Source organism: Canis lupus, chromosome 7, assembly GCF_011100685.1.
Source record: "Canis lupus familiaris isolate Mischka breed German Shepherd chromosome 7, alternate assembly UU_Cfam_GSD_1.0, whole genome shotgun sequence".
NCBI lineage: Eukaryota > Metazoa > Chordata > Mammalia > Carnivora > Canidae > Canis > Canis lupus.
This window is the reverse complement of record NC_049228.1, coordinates 16,660,015-16,680,958: the sequence shown is the minus strand read 5'-3', so window position 1 is coordinate 16,680,958 and position 20,944 is coordinate 16,660,015. Positions and strand designations below refer to the sequence as shown.

Below are 20,944 nucleotides of genomic sequence, written 5' to 3'. Positions count from 1 at the left end.
TGATATGCCCTGTACAGGAGAGAGTTAAAATAGGTCAGAGGCTGCTATGTTTAGAAGGGTCAGCCTGCAAGTTTGTCCTTGGGTGACATCTGGGAACTTGGCTTGTGAAAAGATCCCCACACTGATAATAAAAGTTCTCAAAAAAAAAGAAAAAAGAAAAAGAAAAGTTCTCTACACTGCTGAAGTTGTTTTACTCACTTAACACTGAACACCTGCTTCCTTCTGAGATACTAGGATTTTGGTAGTTGCCAGGCAGAGAATGCCAACACTACTAGCCCCCAATAAAAACCCTAAACTCTGAGTCTCAAATGGACTTCCCTAGGAGAAACATTTAAATACATGCCACTGCATTTTCACTATCAGAAAAGGGCACACCTGGTTTGCCTCTGCCTGGGCTGGGAAGGAAAGTCTGTGAATGGATTTATCCAAGTTCTGCCTAATGCACCTTTCCCCCTTAATAGTTTGCTGTGTAACCTTACTGTGTCATTGTAATAGATTTTCGCCATTAATGGAACTGAATCCTTTGAGTTCTTCTGCTAGCACAGCACTGCATTTGTCAGCGGCCTTGGATACCTCCAAACATGTCCTGTCCCTCCCTCCCTCTATTTATTTATTTATTAGCACTTCCTATCTTTGTGGCACTACAAGAAGTTTCGGACTTGTATTTTCCTTGTCCTGGTCATAAAATAAGCCATTTCTTCAGGGAGACATGGTTTCTTTTATTGGAGGATGATATTTAGAAAGCAAGATCTGGGCACTCATTGCTAATGTGGTATCATTGCTTCTAGGCCCTTTGGGCAAATAGACAAACGAATGTATGTTTACTAACCTATATATACACATACATATTAATACTTATTTCTATGTCTTTCTGCTTGTGACAGTGCACACTTAGTGAATTAATACTGACACCAACTTTAATCTAGAACCACAGGGATCATTCTAGCCTTCTCTGCTTTATTTGTAACTTCTTTCTTAGAGAAACCTAGCTTCAGTTAGCTACAATTTGTTTGTTTGTTTAACACTACTATATATGCAGAGTAGTTTCAGAATTGCTGACTTATACCCCTGTGAGAACAAATTCACCAACTTACACCCCTCTGGTAAAGCATTTATATACAGTTGCTTTTGCTTTTTAGCCAGTCGAACACATCCTCAAAGTTACTAAGGTCAGCTCCTTCCCCCATCCGTTTCAGATTGGTTATTTCTAATACAGGTAGGTTTGTTAGTTTGCATTCCATCCTGGGAATCCCCCACATCCTCATGGATTTTTAAAATTTGCATACAGTAAATTTCACTCGTGGTTTTATAGTAAATTATACCTTGTTAGAATAAGTGTACCATTGATGGATGTTGACAAATGCACACCATCATGTATCTACCGCTACAGTACCATGAAGAACATCTCCATCACTTAAAATCTACCTTGTGCCATCTCTTTGTAATTAACCTCTTCCCAACTCCTGGCAACTGCTAAGTTGTGTTTTCTGTCTATAGTATTGCCTTTTGCAGAATGTCACATAAATAGAATCATACAGTGTGTAGTCTTTTCAGTTTGGCTTCTTTCACTTACCAAATGCATTTAAGATTCATCTTTATTGTTGTATGTGAATGCATAGTTAATATTTTTAAAAGTTGCTGAGTAGTATTCCACTGTGTGGATATATTACAATTCATTAATCTATTCACCTCCTGAGGATATCTCAGTTGCTTCCAGTTTTTGTTTATGAGTAAAGCTTCTATAAATATTCACTTAGAGGTTTCTGTGTATAGAAGTTTTCAATTCACTTTAATAATTACCTGGGATTCAGATTGCTGCACCATATGATAAATGTATGTTTAATTTTGTTGAGAAACTGCCAAACTAGCTGTATCATTTTGTATTTCCATAAACAATGACAGGGAGTGGTTGGTTGCTGCACCACACCTTACCCAGCATTTGAATTGTCAATTTAAAAAAAATTTTTAGCCATTATAATAGAGGTATATGTTATGGTTTTCATATGCATTTCCCTAATGATTAATGACTTAGAGCATCTTTTTATGTGCTTTTCTCCATTTGTATATTTTCTTTGGAAAAGTATCTCTTGTCTTTTTTTTTAATTGAGTTATTCATGTTCTTACTGAGTTATAAGAGTTCTTTATATTCTGGCTACAAGTCCTTTATTGGACATGTGATTTGCAAATATTTTCTCCACCTCTTAGTTTGTCATTTTTTTTAAACTTTTTTTTTTTTTTGCAAAAATCAAAGTTTTTAATTTCAGTTAAGTCCAATTTATCAATTTTTTTTCCTTTTATGGATTGTGCTTACGGTGTCATATCCAAAAACTAATTACAAACCCAAGATGATGCAAATTTCTGTATTTTCTTTTGAAAATTTGATAGGCCTACATTTTACATTCAAGTATATGATCCACTTTAGTTGATTTTTGCATAAGGTGTGAAGCATGTGTTAATGTTATTTTTTCCTTTTTTTTTTCTTCCTGTGTATGTATATTGAAATGTTTTAGCACCATTTGTTGGAAAAATTATACTTTCCCCATTGAATTGACTTTGCACCTTGTCAAAAATCAGTTGACTATATTTTGACGAATCTATTTCAGAGTTTTTCTGCTTCATTGATCTGTGTCTCTCCCTTTGCCAGTTCCATACTATTTTGATTACTATAACTTTATAGTAAATCTTAAAATTCAGTAATATGACTCCTCTCTCTCCATACATATACTTAAACATAAATATATATTTATATATACATTTATTTCTGTTTATATTTATTTATATATACTTATATATAAACTATATTTACTTCATACATATAAAATATACATATTTTATATAATATGTAACTATAAACATATACAAATATATTTTATTATAAAATTTATAGGAAAATATGTGTAAGTAAATATATTTTTATATATTATGTATCATATATATTATTCCCCGATCTAGTTCTAACATCTGTATCATATCTGAGTTTACTTATGATCATTGCGTTGTCTATTCAGCTGCCAGCCTGGATGTTTTAAATGCGTTATCTCAAAGTTTTCAAATGCATCTGTGAGTTCAAAGAGGATTTTTAAAATGTTGTGTCTATATTTTATGATCATCTAATATGAGATTATTCTGGATCTTGTCATATAGTGTTAGTCCTCATGTTTGTTTCTAGCTGAGTTTGTACCAATGAATATCTAAAGTAACAGCATATAGTATTTAATGAATGGAAAAGCATGTCAGACTCCTGGAAATTTGCACATCTTAAAGTCAAAAGGACACTAATTTTCCTGCACATGCTGCTGTAGTCATGTTGATTAATTTTACCAGTTATGTAGACAAAAACTAAGCTTTGCAGCGATAATAATTGGAAAGACATTTTCATAGAAAAAATACTTTGGCTTAAGTTATTTAATAATTTGAAATTTGGGGTAAACATAATGGAGATGACTTAGTGCCAGCTAATGAGTAGTGGCTGACCTAGTATGTAAATTTCTTTTTTTTTTTTAATTTTTATTTATTTATGATAGTCACACAGAGAGAGAGAGAGGCAGAGACATAGGCAGAGGGAGAAGCAGGCTCCATGCACCGGGAGCCCGATGTGGGATTCGATCCCGGGTCTCCAGGATCGCGCCCTGGGCCAAAGGCAAGCGCTAAACCGCTGCGCCACCCAGGGATCCCCTAGTATGTAAATTTCTTACTTGCATCAAGTGAAAGCGAAATTATGTCATGCAAAAGAAGTGCCTCTATTAGTTTAAATAGGGAAGTAGGAGAATTAATCTGCACCATAACAGTTTCATACTATAAGTAAATTTTTGCTTCAATATTGTCTTTGTCAACCAAATTTTAACAGATTATTAGCAGAAGTATGGTAGTATGAACTTAAAAAATAATTTTGATTTAACTAATATTTTCCTCAGAATTATATTTTGGGGTGCACTGTTGAATAAATGGACAGTTTAATGTTGTATTTGGAGTTAAAAACAAATTCGCTGTTTAAAATGCAAAGCAATATCAGTAAAACACCCTGAATTTTAGCCAGTCAATTAAAAATCAGAGTAAGTCAACAAGTGACAAAGCAAAAGGAGCTTTCCTTGCCCTCCTTATTTGCACTGGCAGCTTCAACCTGAGCCCTTTGAGCAAAACCAGCCCTCCCATGTATCTCATAAGGGGGCGAGTTGGTGAAGGATCTATTGATAATGGGACCAGGGCACCTGGCAAAGGAAGTGGGACCTGAAATTCATCTAGAGGAAGAAGTATCTTTTCTAATTTATGCAGAGATGTCAAATGGGGTAATGGTGCCCTAGCTGAAGAATCCTTTCCTTTGCCAAGTTTGTTGTATTAGTCAGGATACATATAGCTGCAAGTCACAGAGCATATGACAAAGAACATCTTAAGTAATTAACTCATTTATCTGGAGATAGATGGTTCCAGGTTTGGGAGGTGGCTCAATGATGCCATTAAAGTTTTGTTTTGTTTTGTTTTTTTAATCTTTCCACTCTGACATCCTTGAGTGTTGAGTGTTTATCCCTGGACGGTCATCTTATGATAACAAAATTGTTGCGACAGCTCCAAGATCACATCTTTATACAATTGTATGGAAATCCCACCTCTGTTTTTATCAGAAAATTAATTAATTTATTAATTATTTGCATCCTCCCACCCCAGCCAACTTCCCCTCATGTATTATTGGCCAGAACTAGGTCATGTAGCTACATTGGCTTTACAGAGAGGTGGAAATGACTGCCTTAAAAAAAGGAAGAGAGTTGGCAACCAACAGTGTTACCACACCCATAAAAGAAAAGGCTCTTTTTTACTTTCTGTTTCAAAGGCAGGCTCCATATCTAGTAAGCAAAGAGCATCTCAACCACCCTTTTCTTTGACTGGAATTTTTTTGAATCGCTTTGTAATCTCTATACTACCACAGTCATTCAGACTAAATGGAAAGAAGATAAGTCTTAGTTGGTTTGAAATAAAAAAGGTTATAGAATAATTTTAGTAACTTGTGTGTCTATCACTTTAAACTGCACCTTCTCTATAAAAACTGGGCTAGCTGGAAAAGACCAAGAATGAATCCTTTAGAGGGAGCTTTGAAGAAAGAACATTCTTTGTATACAAATAGATCTACCAAGCTGCTTCTTTTTTTTTTTTTTTTTAAGATTTTATTTATTTATTCATTAGAGAGACGGAGACACAGATGGAGAAAGAAGCAGGCTCCATGCAGAGAGCCTGATGTGGGACTTGATCTGGGGACTCCAGGATCATGCCCTGGGCTGAAGGCAGGCACTAAACCACTGAGCCACCCAGGGATCCCCTCTACCAAGCTTCTTAAACATTGTTTTTCTGCAACCCTGTTTAGCATATATATTTTTTGTGTATGCAGAATGGAGGAGTGGCTGATCAAGGGAGCAACTAAAGGAAACGCAAAGTAACACAATGTTGGCTTTTCAATTTAGTTTCCTAAATTATAAGGAATCTTGGTATTTAGAGAAATCCTATTTGTGACACCTTCTCTAAAACAAAAAATCAATCAATAATCAAATAACCACTCCCTAATTACCTGTTTACATGTAAACATGGATTTGCATATGTGAAGTTTGGCTAAAATATAATATGCTTTTCTGTCTTGGTTTCCCTTAGTTATATTATTTTCAATAGTACTCACATCTCTTATAACAAAAATTTCCCTGGAAATTTTCCAGGGAAATTTTTGTTTTTATGCTCCCCAATCAAGACACTTCCCTCTCTCCACACACGTGCATCAAACAAATATACCAAACCCTACTTTATACTTAGAAAAAGTCCATCTGAAAGAAAGGAAGGAAGAAAGAAAGAAAAGAAAGAAAGAAAAAAGAAAAGGAAAAGAAAATCCATCTTGTCCAAACTTGCCTATTTTTCCTTAGTGGAGCTTTTAGGAGAAGGTGTGAGCAACCTTCATTCTTCCCCCTCTGAATTCCGTGCCCAAGATTGAGAAATTAAAGCTGATCCAGGTCTTTCTCCTGTGAAAAGTTCTTTTCTTTCAGTGTTTGTCCTAGGGTTACTAAAGTGCACAGTGGTAAGAACATGTCACAATCAGCCATGAAGGCAGCTTCTTATTCATTGCATTGTGAGACTGCCTCTTTTTCCATAGCATACTTCATTTTAATCCATGTTGTGGCTCCTGCATTTTCCCGGGGAGGCTGAGAAAGCAAAAGACTCATCATTTCTAATTACACGAAGTTTGATTACTTCAAAGAACCCTTTTGGTGCTATTTACATGAAGAAAGGAACCCTTTACTATTTGCAAATAACATTTCTTCTACTGTGATGAATTTGCTCAAATCCTCTTGTAGACCACCTCAACATATGGGGATCTAAAGGAAGATTTTAAAGTATTTTTTACCAAAACCAGCCCATGATTTCCTTCTGTCAGGAAGTCTTCCTTAAAAGATGTCCCCTGGGACTAAGGGATCCACCAACTAGGAGAAAGTTCAAAGACTCGCTGAGTTAAAAAACTTTCAAAGTCTCACAGCTGAAGGGGAAGAGAGCCTCAGCAGAGGTGGGCTGGTGTGGGAGGAAGCAGAGCAAAGGTGCTGGTGATCACAGGCCATGAATGCTGTCTTACCTACCCCACATATCACTGGAATTCCAAGTCCTGGGACTCTGGCTGGCAGTCGTCTCTGGATAGGTTGATGTGGTTGGCCTTTAGCTGGAAATGTCACTGGGCTACAGAGTGGGCTGGCATAGCTTTCTGTCTCTGTCCAGCCTAGCTATCATGTTTGAGAGCCAAAAGACCCTTACCTACTTCATTGTCCTGTGGCTGATAGAGGAAGGTGTGTACCCTCATCTACAGTCTCCTTTCAAAAAGGCAGTCTGAAGCCTTGAAACAGGAGCAGACCCTGGACTCTGAAAGCACGGGTTCAAATTCTGGCTCTGCCATGTGTAGTGGCTGAATGAATGATCTTGAGCAAATCATTTGGTACCCCTGACTTTTTTCTCATTTGGAAAGTTGTGAGAACCATTCCTGCCAACCTCTAATCCCCTCCACACACCCAGGTTTAGAGTCACATACAGAAAACATGACTTTTAAGCTCACCTCAAAATGTCCTTTCCTCCCTTCACTTAAAAATAAAAGGTGTGGAGAGTGAGAAGAGCTCCCATCCAGAGGGATGGCAGGAGAAAAGTTGGTAGCCTGTGCAGACTAATGGACATGCAAGGCAAGGGCAGTTCAAGAGAACACCATTAATCACACACAGCCATAAAGGTGAGTCATAGAATGTACATCCCCACCTTTACAAAGTGAAAAGTCAGACCTTCCAGAGTTTAGGACCTCTAGGTGCATCTTCTAATGTTAGTTCAAATAGCTACATGGCCATCTGTCAGCATTAAAACTGAGGGTGAATTGAATGTGTTCATTAACTTGGTTGTGGTAATTATTTTACTATATGTGTGTGTTTCTGTATATATAATAAAATCATGTCATTTACTTAAAATATACACAATTTTATCTGTGAATTCTATTTCAATAAAGCTGGAGAGGAAAGACTGAAAGTGTATTTTTATGGATTCCCAACATTCTATAATGTCCTTGCACTTTGCTTTCTAGAGTGTATCTACCAGTAATTTTAAAAACTGTCTGTACACACATATCCATGCACAGTAGCTTTCAGTCCCAGGCTCTCCTCTCCTTCTTTGAGTTACCCTTTAGTCCCTCCTCCCTGAGAAACAGCTGCATGCAAGGTGAGTTCTTTCCTTCCTGCTTTCATTTTCTCTTCCACCCAGGGCCAGGGCTCAGATAACCCTAGGGTGACTATTGCCTGCATTTGCTGAGACAGGGACTAATTAGTGCAAATGCCACCAGACCTGGCAAAAGTAGGGAAGCTCTATAGTCTCCCAAAGTCTTCTCCATAAATTCCAAGGTCAGATCGGCTGCATCTGTATTGTATCATGGGGCCGGTCAACCCAGGGATGGAGGACTATCTTCCTTTCACCAGGTACTATAGTGTCCTCCAGGTGGAAGAAATAAATCATAGAGCCAACTCCTTTTGGTTCCCCCATGGCTGCTGATTCATCCTTCCCTCTCCGAGGCCACTTCTGAGCAGCTCCTATTGCCCTGGTGGAAATAGCTCTCTCTGTCTCCTAACAAGACCCCTTGCTTATCTGCACCCTAAAGGAGGATTGGCCCACATGACAGGAAGTGAAAGAGCTGAGGGGAAAATGAGTGGGAGGCGGTTACAAACACCAGGGGCCCTCCGTGTCCCGTTCACCTTAAGTCACAACAGGAGCAACCAAAGAGTGTTACCTTACAAACCAAAACTTAGTCTCTAACTTCACCCCAGTACCTTTTCCCGTGATGAGTAATAAGTCAGTCAGACTTATCCTCTTTGATGGTCTGAAATCTTCAATTCTCCCTCATTCTCAACCAAAACTAATTGCTGTAGCTAGCAGTCTGGAGGTTCTGTTCTTGGCTACAACCTTGAGGAAGTCACTTAAACTTCCTGAACCTTGCTTGCTTTCCTCATGAAAAATCCAAAACCGGGCCTGTAAACGCTTAGCTCACAGTATCATTCATTGTAAGGATCCCATAGAATAACATATGTAAGAGCACTGTGTGTGCTAAATGGCTCTATATACGTAAGCAATTATTAGATCAAACTTTTAATAACATCTTAATTACAACTGTGCTCTGTTAGTCCCTTGCAGAATCCTGGAGTCCTCTGCTCATCTATCTCTCTTTTCCCAATCATTATCTATCATTCTGCTTGATTCATCTTTCCCACATTCTCCCTTCCCCTACTCATGAAACACACATGCACAAAACCTATAATTCGTTCACCCATTATTCTAAGTCCTGTCAATCAGTTTCTTTTTCATTGCATATTTACATTTCCAAAATAACCACATTTACATATAATTTTCTCTTGCCCACACAAAAAGTGGGTACAGCTAGATACGGCATTTAAGGGGGTGTGGCAGATTTCAATTCAGGAAACAAACAACTGTAGGTATTTTAAGCAGAAAGGGATTAAACACAAGGAATGAAGTGCTTACGAAATTCATTGGAAGAGCTAAGTTGAAGTTAGGGGCCACCACTGAGGTCTAGATTTTAAGGGCATACCACGACAGCTGTAGTCCAGAGGTCAGCTGTCTATTTGCCTCTCAATGCCCATGACTTCAGTAACTAGAATCTGGGGACTACTGGAATGTGGGTTGACCTCATATCAAGTGTTGCTTAGCAGCAAGAGCAATAGCAAGATGGCCTTTACCTCACTGCTGCCTTCCAAATCTCATACAAGGCCATTGCCCTGGCAGACTTTAATTAGTATCCAGAAATCTCGTTGCAAAGGACTCTGAGAAATGTCATTTCTGACTTTCTAGGGCCAAAAGTTCAGGAATGTACACACAGGGCTTTAGAAATGGACGTCTACTTCCCATGTCACAATAACCTACCTGCTCAAGACTGACTTCATACTCCTTACAGAGTAAACACCATGATCGCCTAAAAGAGAGCTTGAGGGGATGGGGGAAGAAAAGGTGCACAGATCTTGTAGTTGTAGCCTTTACAAATACCTGTTGGGATTTATTTGGGGGCAGTCCTCTTCTTGGTTTTTAAGACACGTAGCTCAGAATAAGAATAAAAAAATATGCAAAGACAGTCAGCCATAAGCAAAAATTATTCCACATTTATCAAGGCAAAAATGATTCCACACTTACCATGAGCCACACTGTGATAGATAACTGGGGACATAACACTGAACAAGACAGAAGCTATTCCTGTTGAGAGAGAGGTATTAGAAGTGTCTGGTTGACTGCTCAGGTTCAAAGCCTATCTACATCACTTATTAGCTGTCTGGCTTGAACAACTTCTCAGTTGTTCAAGTCCCAGTTTCCTCATGTGTAAGCCAGATGTAATCAAAGAACCTACTTAATTGAGATATACTAAAAAGAAAATGAGACAACACATGTAGAGTGCCAAGCATACTCCCTGGTACATCATAAGGTCTGAATAAATATTGGTGAAGGGTATAAGCAAATCAAAAGGCAATTACAGGAACAGGACACTATGATAATGAAATGATACAAGAAAAAGAGCACATATGAGGAGAGACATTAATTCAGGCCTAGGGGGCTCACCGGAGACTCAGGAAATAAATTAAGTAAATTCTGTGTTGGTATTTGCTGGCTAGGAGAGAGCATTTTACATTTGATGACTAAAGAAAGTTCAGTATTGCTGGAGCAGAGGGAATGGAATGAGATTGGAAGGCAATTAGCCAGGTCATGAGGGGACTTGTAAGACTTTTAAGAGTTTGGGACACTTGGGTGGCTCAGTGGTTGACCATCTGCCTTTGGCACTGGGAGTGATCCTGGAGTCCCAGGATCAAGTCCCGAGATTGAGTCCCGCATCGGGCTCTTTGCGTGGAGCCTGCTTCTCCCTCTGCCTGTGTCTGTGCTGCTCTCTCTGTCTGTCATGAATAAATAAAATCTAAAAAAAAAAAAAAAAACTTTTAAGAGTTTGAATTTTGGTGTGCCTGGGGGGCTCAGTCAGTTAAGTGTCTGCCTTCAGCTCAGGTTATGATCTCGGGGTCCTGGGATCAAGCCCCGAGTTCGGCTTTCTTTGTTAATTTTAATTAGGAAACAAAAATCCCTTAACAAATTTATCTTCTTAGATAACAGATCAATGCTATCATAGTAGCCTCCAGAAGCATATGTGCCATATTAGTTATTTCACACAGTGGAGATGTTCATATTGAAATTTTCGGGCCATGTGGAAAAAGATGGAGCAGGGACTATATTTACATCCAGCTTTTGGTTTGATGTGTTTGGGGTAGTAGAAGTGGGACAGGGCCCCCTTACAACTCCAACTGAATAAATGGGCAGAGGCAGATCTACTTTTTGGCCTCTGATGAGTAGACTAAGATAGTTGTTACATGACTCAAGCCAAGCTAATAGAATTATATCTCTACAGCTTGTACTAAGGCACAGAAACTGGGGTCAGTGGATGTTGGGGATTGGAACTCATGTATAGTCTGTGTCAAGGTTTGGCCCATGAAAATCCAAATCCTTCTTACAGAACAGCAGGAACCAAGATCCCTTCAGAGAACCTGGTATACAGAGAGATGATGCTGATGCATGGCACAGGCAACAGATCACATGGAGGAAAGAGAGAGGGAAAGGGAGAGAAACAAAAGGAATTTAAAACTTCTGGTTACCAGGCAAGGACATCTTGGAGAGTATTTAGTTTTCATCTTCCAACGAGTATTTCCAACACTCTCTTCAATCCTTGAAAGCTACAGCACAAACATCCTGGATTCATCTAGGGTTATGTTTACCTTAGCATGCTTTGCTCCTTTCCCACCAGCTTCTACCTTCCCATCAATCAGTAAGTCTCAGCTTACACCCTACAAGAAACTGGAGTTCTGAATATTAACAAGACATGCTCTTGGGTTCAATCAGATTATTGAACTACAGGTCTGCACTATATATTTTTTTCTTATAGCAACTCTGACGACATAATTTTGCCAAGCTTTTCTACTGTGCTCTATAACAATCCTGCCCAGCCAAGCATGAATGGAATTGGCCTCCTTCCTGTTTTCCTTCCCCCTTCGAACCCAGCATGGACAAATGACCCAGGTTGGGCCAATTAGAATACTTCTCTTTCTAATCACAGTGAGTGATCAGGAATGGGCACAAGATCAGTGCAAGATAATTGGTGTCTTCCTTAAGACTTTACTGGCATTCCTTGGAAGGATGTGTCCTTTTTCAATGGGATTATGATCTGTAAGGACAATGTCATTTGAGGCTTCCAGCAGCCATGCTGCTTTCATGTGAAGAGTACCCTTCTGAAAATAAAGCAATCACAAAGGAAAGTAAACGGAGAGATGGTAAGAGAAAGAAATGGAGTCATAATGATGATATTATTTGAACTCTTGGATACAGATTTCTCAAAAGCTAGGTCTGCTCTTTAGGCTTCTGTTATATATATGAGATATTATGATGTTTTGGTATCTTAAAAACTTTTCTCTCTCTCTGAGGAGAGACTGGCCTTCCCTGAGCTAGCCAATTCTTAGAGATAGCAAAGTGCTCAACAAAGGGCATGCCTTTGAAAGGCAAACTAATAGAGTCAGACATCCTCTATCTGACCCATAAACTCCAGGGGGCAATATCATCTGCCTTAATTATCCTAGGGCCAAGTATACCAGGCAACCAGGGACCACATCTAGAGCCCAAAGCCCTCCAAAATTATTCAAATTAGCCTTCCCTAAACTACCTACTCTGCCCTGCCTTGCCTTTTCTGTGGAAATCAAGGCCCATGGCCTAAGCTCTCTCCTCACTCCTATCTTCCACCTCCTAATCATCCTGGTGTTTCTCTCTGTGGCTGGGAGAAACATGTCATGCTTCCAGGCTCTGGGACCTGTGAGGATAATAAGTTTTGTTTTCTTGGGTCTCTCCTGTGTCTCCTCTTCTGTCCCTACCTGGCTGACCATCTCATAAATGACTACAAAACAACTTCCTTCACATAGATCAATAAATTCTCTCTTTGTTGTAAGCTGGTTTGAATAGAATTCATGTTATGGATTTCTGAAATAGTCCTGAGTAATCCAAGCAACTTATAAAATCTAAAAATGGCAGCTACCACCTTGAGCCACCTCACCTCCACCAACAAAATGAATATAGGTTGTGAAGACTGAAACAGGTCCAAGTGGAGCAAATTTTTCCTATGCTTCTATTTCTTCTGAAATCAGTTAAGTTAGTACTGGCAAGTTGTAAGAGTAGCTCAGCTGTACCACTGTTATTTTCTGCATTTCATAGGTTTGGGGAATCATGGGAATGAAATTCTAGGTCGATCTCACTTAACTGAATTGTGAGGTATTGAAAATGAGAAAAAATATTTTGTATTTTAAGTGGTCTATCCTTTATTTAACACTCCCTGGAGCCAAATGTGTTTTCCATTTGGGTGATGTAAAAAGAGAAGCAGAGATATTCTCAGATGTCATTTTAGTGAATACATATCTTTTTTGTTTAACTTTTACTTTTTTTTTTTTTTGAGAGAGAGTAGAGAGAGCATGAGCATGGGGAGGGGCAGAGGGTGATGGAGAGAGAATCTCAAGCAGACTCATGCTCAGCACAAAGCCAGGTACAGGGCTCAGAACCCTGAGATCATGACTTGAGCCAAAATCAGGAGTCAGATGCTCAATTGGCTGAGCCACCCAGGCACCCCAATACTTATCCTTCTTATCTTTCTAAGTCTGCTAGAACTGAATTTCTACCTCCTATTGCTGCTTTTGGGAAAACTTTATAAGTTGTGAGATCTTAAGTCTCAAGATGAAAATAATGATTTATTTTCTCCTCCTCCCCATCTGAAAGAAACTATGATGAATAAATCAGCAAATATCTGAGCTAGCTGAAGAAATTTATTTTTAATGGTATACAATGTTTATCAGTTATTAAACCTGTGGTGCCAGCAGTATTGCTGTTTGTAATTGATAACCAGACTTTAGATTTTAGAAACATTTTTCATTTGTGAAAATTGATTTGAATGATAAGAAAAATTATAAATCTGAGTGAGGTTTTGGGGATTTAGAGCCAGAGGAAGGGGAATCTTGATCTAGGGACATTTTTCACTTCACAGTTGTAAAAATACTTGCTTCTGGAGATGATGGGGAAAATAATGCTAATCATTTTAGCTGTATCCCTGAAGATGTTTATCTCAAAGAAAAGTGGAAAAAGCAGAGATAATTATACAAATGTACAGGCTTGTAGAGAATCCCAAGGAGTCATGGTTCTCTCAGAATATTTTTTACATTACAGGAAAACATTAAATATTCACTTTCTGAATTTATGACAAGGACTAAAGGAGCCACATAAACATGTGTGCCTTTCTGCTCTTCCTTAAAGGATGACCCCTAATATTAGCTTGGAACCAGATTTGTACACATGGAATAGTTTCCCCTTGATCTGTGGTATAAATGGATGATTAATCTGGACTAGGTGAATAGGGAGAGAAAGGAACGTGTGTATCCACTCTGCTAGACTTCACATGTGTACATTTCAAATCCGACCCAATAGACACTTATACCTGCCCTTCAGAACCAATATTGACAGCAGGGAAAGTTCTGGGTTGGACTGTCTGTCTTGAGCCATTTGGAAACTAAACTGGCTAGAGCAGATTGCAAGATTTAAGCTGTGGGAGAATGACTCTGGTACCTTTTCAGCCTAAAGCAATTACCCAGCTGTTGGAAAGTTGAAATATTGGACCAAATTATATTACCTCAGTTAAAATAAGCATTCCCGAGAATAGATCACTATATATATTAAGGTACATGTATTATGCAAGAGTTGACATTCCCATTTCTATATCTCATGAACCAGCCTTGGAATCCTCCCTGAAAATAAATTTGTTATTAGTATCTTTTTGGCTATTTGCTTTTGTTGGTTAATATATACACTACTGGCACATTTCCAAAGCTATTACCCTCTAAGATCAGAACTTCCAGAAACTTCTTTGACAAAGCCATCAATAGAAACAACTAAACACTTAAAAGCAATAGGAGTTTTGTAGGTAACAACTATGGAGTTTGACCAAAAGCTTACATTATGCTTTTTAAAAAGTCAGTGACTCACAGATGGTGCTATTTGATCCATATAGCATCCCTTAAAGTACACAGGGCACATTTTAAAGTCGCTCCAGGTGACAAAACAGAATTGGCAATAAATGACTTGCCCAAAGCCAAACAATTAACAGGTGGCAGAACCAGAACTTGTTCTCCATGACTTTATTATTTTTTAAATTTCTTTTTTAATTGTAAGTAGGCTCTCTCCCCAACGTGGGGCTTGAATTTATGACCTTGAGATGGAGAGTCACATGCTCTACTGACTGAGCCACAAGACACCCCTCCCCATGTTTTTATATTCCAATTCCAGAGCCCTCTTTGGGAATACAGAAATTAGATATAAGCATAAGGAAAATGACAAGAGACAATTAGAATCACAACCAATTAATCTAACCAATAGAATTTAAACTATTACTTAAGACATAACCTACAAGACTGAAAATATTAATTGCATTGTATAACACACTCATGTGTCATTGTTACTCTCTGGGCACTGGGCTGGTAAAAAAGGTTTTTGATCTTAATTCATCAGTAAATATTTACTGACCACTCTTGTGTGTGGGAATCCTGAATTGGATATTTTCTTTTTCTTTTTCTTTTTTTTTTTTTTTTTTACTAAAATTAACTTGTAGAATTGAGTGAGTGACCAGTCATTCCAGCAAGTTAACACTGACTTTTGCTCTCCACTCTTCCATTTCTCCTGGATAAAGAAGAGAAAAAAATCTAAGATGTGGTAAGGCAATTCTCAGTCTGTTCTTCATACCTCTGCTAAGAAGTCCCATTCTCTCATTTATAAAATAGGTATCACTTATTGACCACCTACTATATGCTATGTATTCCACATCTATTATCAGTAATCTTCACATCTCTGTGGCTTAGTGGGTATAGTTACCCTCATTTTTACAAATGTGGTTAGTATAGCATAGCAGTGAAACACAATGAGATATGGGTCAAGAGCAGGTCCTTTGATCAAAAACTATTAGAGTTTGTGGGATCCCTGGGTGGCGCAGTGGTTTGGCGCCTGCCTTTGGCCCAGGGCGCGATCCTGGAGACCCAAGATCGAATCCCACGTCAGGCTCCCGGTGCATGGAGCCTGCTTCTCCCTCTGCCTGTGTCTCTGCCTCTCTCTCTCTCTCTCTCTCTCTCTCTCTCTCTGTGACTATCATAAATAAATAAAAAAAAAAAAAGAAAAAAAAAACTATTAGAGTTTGAATCTGGCTCCATACATACTAGTTTTCTGAACTTGGACCAATTCTGTCATTTTTCCATGCTCCTTTATCCCTCTCTAAATTGGGATAAATTGCATGAACTTATTAGAATTATATAAACTCACAATTAGAGTTGTGAATGTTAAATGAATTCACATCTGTAAACAGCTTATAGTGCCTGGGCTTCTAGTGGTACTCAATGAATGTTAGCCACTATTATTAATTTGGTGTGCCCCACGGCTGAATGTGAGGGACTCTTTTCTTCTTTATACATCTGTTACTCCCTAGATGACCTCATTTAATCCTATGGTTTTAAATATAAAACTATACTGATGACTCCAGAATTCATATCTCCTGCCAAACCAATGCTTTTCAAGTGTTAGTCAACTCATGTCACTTATCCACTCAAAACCCTCCAGTGATTTCCTATGTCTCTCTGAAAAAGCCAAAGCCCTAGCTAGAGCCTACAAGGCCCTATGTGTCTGTCCTACTTTTCTAGTCTGTCTTCGACCACTTTTCACTTTCTTTCATTTCTCCAGCAATACATGTATGTGTGCTTCTTGAACATTCCCTAACACTCTTGCTCATCAGACTCTTTTCACTTGCTGTTCTGCACATATAGTCAAACGACATATTCCTTCACTTGCTTCAGGTCTCCTGCTCAAATACCATCTTAACAAAGATGGTATCCCTAGCCACCTTGTGTAAAGGAGGATTTATTTCCCTTTCCTTTTCTTCTTACCCTGCTTTATTTTTCATTGTGGTGTCTATTGTCATTATGTTTATTCATTTTTTTATGGTCTATTTTCCCCCCTAGCATGTAAACTCTAGTAAAGTAGGGACTTTGTTTTATTCACAGTCCCTAAAGCAAGTGCCTTGCACATGGCAGACACTCCATAAAATATTTATTGCTTAACTATAATTATGCTAATTGCCCAGCTAGTGTCAGAGTTCCATACCCAAGTCAGCCTCCCTTCAGTATCTCTTGCACTTTCTACCCCACTAACCTGCATCACATGCCAGGGAAGATACAAACCCCATTATAAATATACATCAATTCATAGGACTTTGTATCTGAACTAGAAATTTTGTGCATATTAGGGCTGATTTGCTATTCAGCATAACTTAGTAAATATTTACTGCAAATATTAGCAAAATTTGGCAAATATTTACGTGATCTTGAATAAGAAACAACAACCCACTAATATAGGGTAGCAATTTATTCAAGAATCTCAAAGCCTAGGAAAGGTAAATATTTGTACCTGTGGATCTCTAATTTCGGATTCTTATGTACACCTAAAACTAAGACAACTTACGTGTCAATTATACCTCAACTTTTCAAAAGGCCATTAAAAAACAAGAATTAATAGATATCACAACACTTGGTTATCCCTCAAACTTTCTTTCCCCATTTTCTCAATTTCAGCCCACTTCTTTGCGTAAGCCAAATTTCTAGACAAGTTCTTAGATCTCTCTTCACCTCATCCTTCACCCCCAACCCATGTGAAAGACCAGAAATTCTATCTACCAAACAAATCCTGAGACCATCTGCTTTTCATCAACTTCACCTTTACAAATCCTAGCCCAAGGACAACTCCCCTTACCCTAGGTTACTAGCAGAATTTCCTGAACGTTTGCCTCGCCCTCTCACTTTTTGCCTACCAGCCAGAGTAATCTTATAAAAATGTAAATTACTCATCACTCCCCTACTTAAAGCTTCAGTGGTTTCCTTTTGTTAGTCCTCTTTGAGTTATTCCACTTAGAAAAACATCCTGTCCCTATCCTAGCCTCCAAGCCCTACTTCATTCAGTCCTGAAGGACAGTCTAATCTTGTCTCCTAGCGCTTTCCCCTTCATGCACTCTAGTCACGCTGGCCTTCTTTCACAACTATGAGCACAATCAACCCTTCCTTGTCCCAAAATATGTGTACTAGCAGTTCCTTGCCATTTAGGTTGCAATCTGAATTTCAGTTCTCTGGAGAGGCCTTCCCTGACTACTGGATTTAAAGTGGCTCATCTCCCCCATTCACCTTTAGTTCTATCAGAGAGTGAAGGGCATCCTTATTGTGCACTGCACAATTACCATCTAATATTTTCCTCCCTTATCACCTATCTCTCTCCATTAGAATGTAAACTCCATCAAGAGGGTGAGTTTGCTTTATAGGCAGGGTTTATACACAGGGCCTCACACATAGTGAGCATTCAAGAAACACTTGTTGAATGGGTAAATCTTTGTCTCAACTTTGGGAGCTTACATAAGATCACAGTAGTTTCCTAATACAGCTTCAGTAACTCTGCCCCATATCTGTTCTCGGCATCGCTTCGACCCACAAAAGGTTCATTATTCCAGGGGAAGGATTCAGATTCCCCCTATTTCTTGGCAACCGCTAGGTGAAGATCTGGACTCAGTTCAACAGTCCAAAATCATCAGATAAGGGGAAAAAGAAAGAAATTAGCATTCCTGACATGAACGATTGTCATTTCTCACTTAAAATTTTGAGGAAGAAAAAAAAAATTCGTAAGATCAAACACTTTTGGAGTTGGAAATGTTAGAGAAAGTAGATGTGGCCAGAAGAATGTGGGAGGAAAAGTCAGAAGGAGGTAAGAGAAAGAAAGGGCTCACAGCATGCTGTGAGGATTCCTGGCTCTGGGCTGGGATCCTGTGTCTTGCCCTGCACACAAACACTAAGGAAGAGCGTGATGGAGTGAGGCGGGTGGGGGCGAGGAACGGGAGGAGAGGGAGACCAGGACGAGAGACGTGAAAAAGGCTAGAGAGAAAAGAGGAGGACGGAGCCGAGCAATACAAAAGCAGCCTCGGCTTTTGCCGGAGCTGCAAGCGTTAAGGGGAGGCGGGGAGTGACGCGGTTTGCGTCTGGAGCGGCTCCTTGGAGTCCACAGCATCCACCGCCGGAGCCTCGCCTTCCTTTCTCCCTCTGCAGACATAGCGAGACACAAAAAAAGAGGCGACCCCTGAACCAGCGCGAGGGACCCACCCGCACGATGACTGAGACCACCAAGACCCACGTTATCCTGCTTGCCTGCGGCAGCTTCAACCCCATCACCAAAGGGCACATTCAGATGTTCGGTGAGTCCTCCCGCCCGCCCCCGGAGCTGCTTCCGCCTCTCCTTCCCCGGCACCTGTGTTTTCCAGGGCGCCTGAACAGTAAGGCGTGTGCCCCTCTGGAGGGACGCGCCGGCTGATGCCTCGGGTGGGAGGTCAGCCCCGCTATGCCCGGCTCCGGGGAGGGGCGCAGGCTGCGCTTCCCAGGCGTCCCCCGCTCCGGCCAGACCCGGCTCACTGGGGGCCCCCGGGTGGGGGAGGGGAGGGGCCGGAGGCGACTGTGGGTTCGGGCCGGGCGGGAGGTCGAGGTTCCAGACCTGGGGTGCGGTGGTACCGTAGTTTGGACACTTGGCTGGTGAGGATCGGGGTGGGGTTGGAGGTCGGGTCGCGGAGAAGGAAAGACGGGGAGGGAGATAACGTGCTGTTTGTTTAGGATGGGTGGGAAAGCACGAAGGAGTTAAATGATGTATATGCCTTGGAGACACAAACACACTCACGCACGGAACACAGCATTGGCAGGGCTGGAGCTTCGAGGGGATTAATTCGGGGTTTGGTCAAGGGTTCGGAGCGGCCCAGGGGCGAATGTTTTTGAGGGTTGTGGACCGTGTGTCGGTCGCGCGAGGCGGACGGCCGAGGGGAGGAGGTGGGGGGTGGCCAGCCTGGGCTCGGCCGCCGGGACCCGCTGCCCGGGAGGGGAGGGGCGGGGCGGCCGCTGCGGGCAGCCCTTTTCCAGCCGGTGTTGACGGATCCGGGCCCGAGTTGGCTGGGGCTCTCTGCCCAGGGCGGCGATGGCACCCGGAAAGGCTTGCGGCGTGCGAGTGTGTGTGCGAGTGTGAGTGTGAGTGCGTGTGTGTTTGTGTGTGCGTGTGCGTGCGCGCGCGAGTCGGGGCGGGGGTAGCGTGCATCGTCGCGCGTTTGTTTCCTGGAGGCTTTGGGGCGTGGAGAGAAACGGGGCGAGCGGCGGTTCCCGGCTGCTGCCTTGGGATCCCGCGGGGGGCCCGGGAAACGCGACGGATGCTTGTCGGAGGTCTCGGGCCGCCGGTGGACGCGGCTTCTCTGCTGCTCCGGTCGGACCCAGCGGCGCGGGGGCGAGCGCGGGCAGACCCTGAGGACCGACGCCGAGGCCACTTCAGAAGCAGGCAGAGAGTAGAGGTTGGAAGTTGGGGGTGCTCTTTTTTCTGTCATTGAAGGAAACAAGAAGGGGGGGCGGGGGGAGCGGGCTGGAGGTGGATGAGAGACCGGGGGAGGCCTCGCCTGCGCCAGCCTGCGGGCCGGCGAGGCGCTATCCAGAGGCGGTGGTGCTGAAGCGCAGGGCGCGCCGGGGCTGGCTCTGGACACACGTGTTTACCTCCAGCCGGAGGATTGTGTGAGCCCTCCAAGGGCTGTTGAATGAAAGAAACATCATACCGGTAAAGACCGAGCGAGGTGGCTTTGGCTAAAACTACTCTTCTCTTAAACCCAAGAGGTGCGTTGAACTGGGCCCGCTTATTAAAAACCTCATGAAAAGAATATAGAGCTACTTTGAGCCGAGGCCAGATCAGATAGGGGCATTGTAGGATCCAAGGAGGGAGACTGAGAACTAGCCATCCCAACCTCACCATCCCTTCAGCTTTTAAAAGTGTCTTGTTAGGAGCTAATGCTAACTTACCTATTAAATAAAGACTTTTACTTAAGCACTGGAGTATACCAGAGCATCTCATCATTCATCTAAGGGAATATCGGTACCCTCGGAACACTCTGCTTTTGCTGGTGCCTTTACCCGAATCCTGCTTTTCTTCTCTGTCCATGTTTCCTCTAGCCATTTCACATCACTGTAATTTATTCTTTTCCATTGCCCAGGCAGGATTGGGCATTCCTCTGGAACTCATTGGCTCTAGAAATCTTTAGTGAGCCATCAGGTTCTCCTTTTTTTTTTTTCCCTGGGTCTAAAGTAGTCAGTTCTATAGCTTTGGATTGGAAGAGGGGTAGATTTAAATCAAGAACTGAGGATTCTATCTTGCGGCTGAGAAGAGTTTGCTAACAGCGAGAAAGGCTTTTGTTAAGTCAATACTGATCTGCCAATTCTCCATGAGTTTAGGGGAGGGAATGTGT

At 41.2% G+C, this 20,944-nt stretch overlaps 1 protein-coding gene across 10 annotated transcripts in view; it reads left to right on the top strand.

Annotated features, from left to right (window-relative positions):
* The window catches only part of NMNAT2 (nicotinamide nucleotide adenylyltransferase 2), a 195,118-nt gene that overhangs the window by 19,711 nt on the left and 154,463 nt on the right, over window positions 1-20,944 (top strand). For 4 of the 10 annotated variants that reach the window (XM_038542272.1, XM_038542269.1, XM_038542266.1 and 1 more), the window contains 3 exons: window positions 7,109-7,237; window positions 15,218-15,318; window positions 18,732-18,877. In XM_038542272.1, coding sequence (XP_038398200.1) covers window positions 18,793-18,877 — 85 coding nt within the window. In that variant the 5' untranslated portion in view covers window positions 7,109-7,237; window positions 15,218-15,318; window positions 18,732-18,792. Of the gene's footprint in view, window positions 1-7,108; window positions 7,238-15,217; window positions 15,319-18,731; window positions 18,878-20,944 lie in introns of those variants that run through there. The other 6 variants (XM_038542273.1, XM_038542271.1, XM_038542270.1 and 3 more) reach the window with 2 other exon arrangements.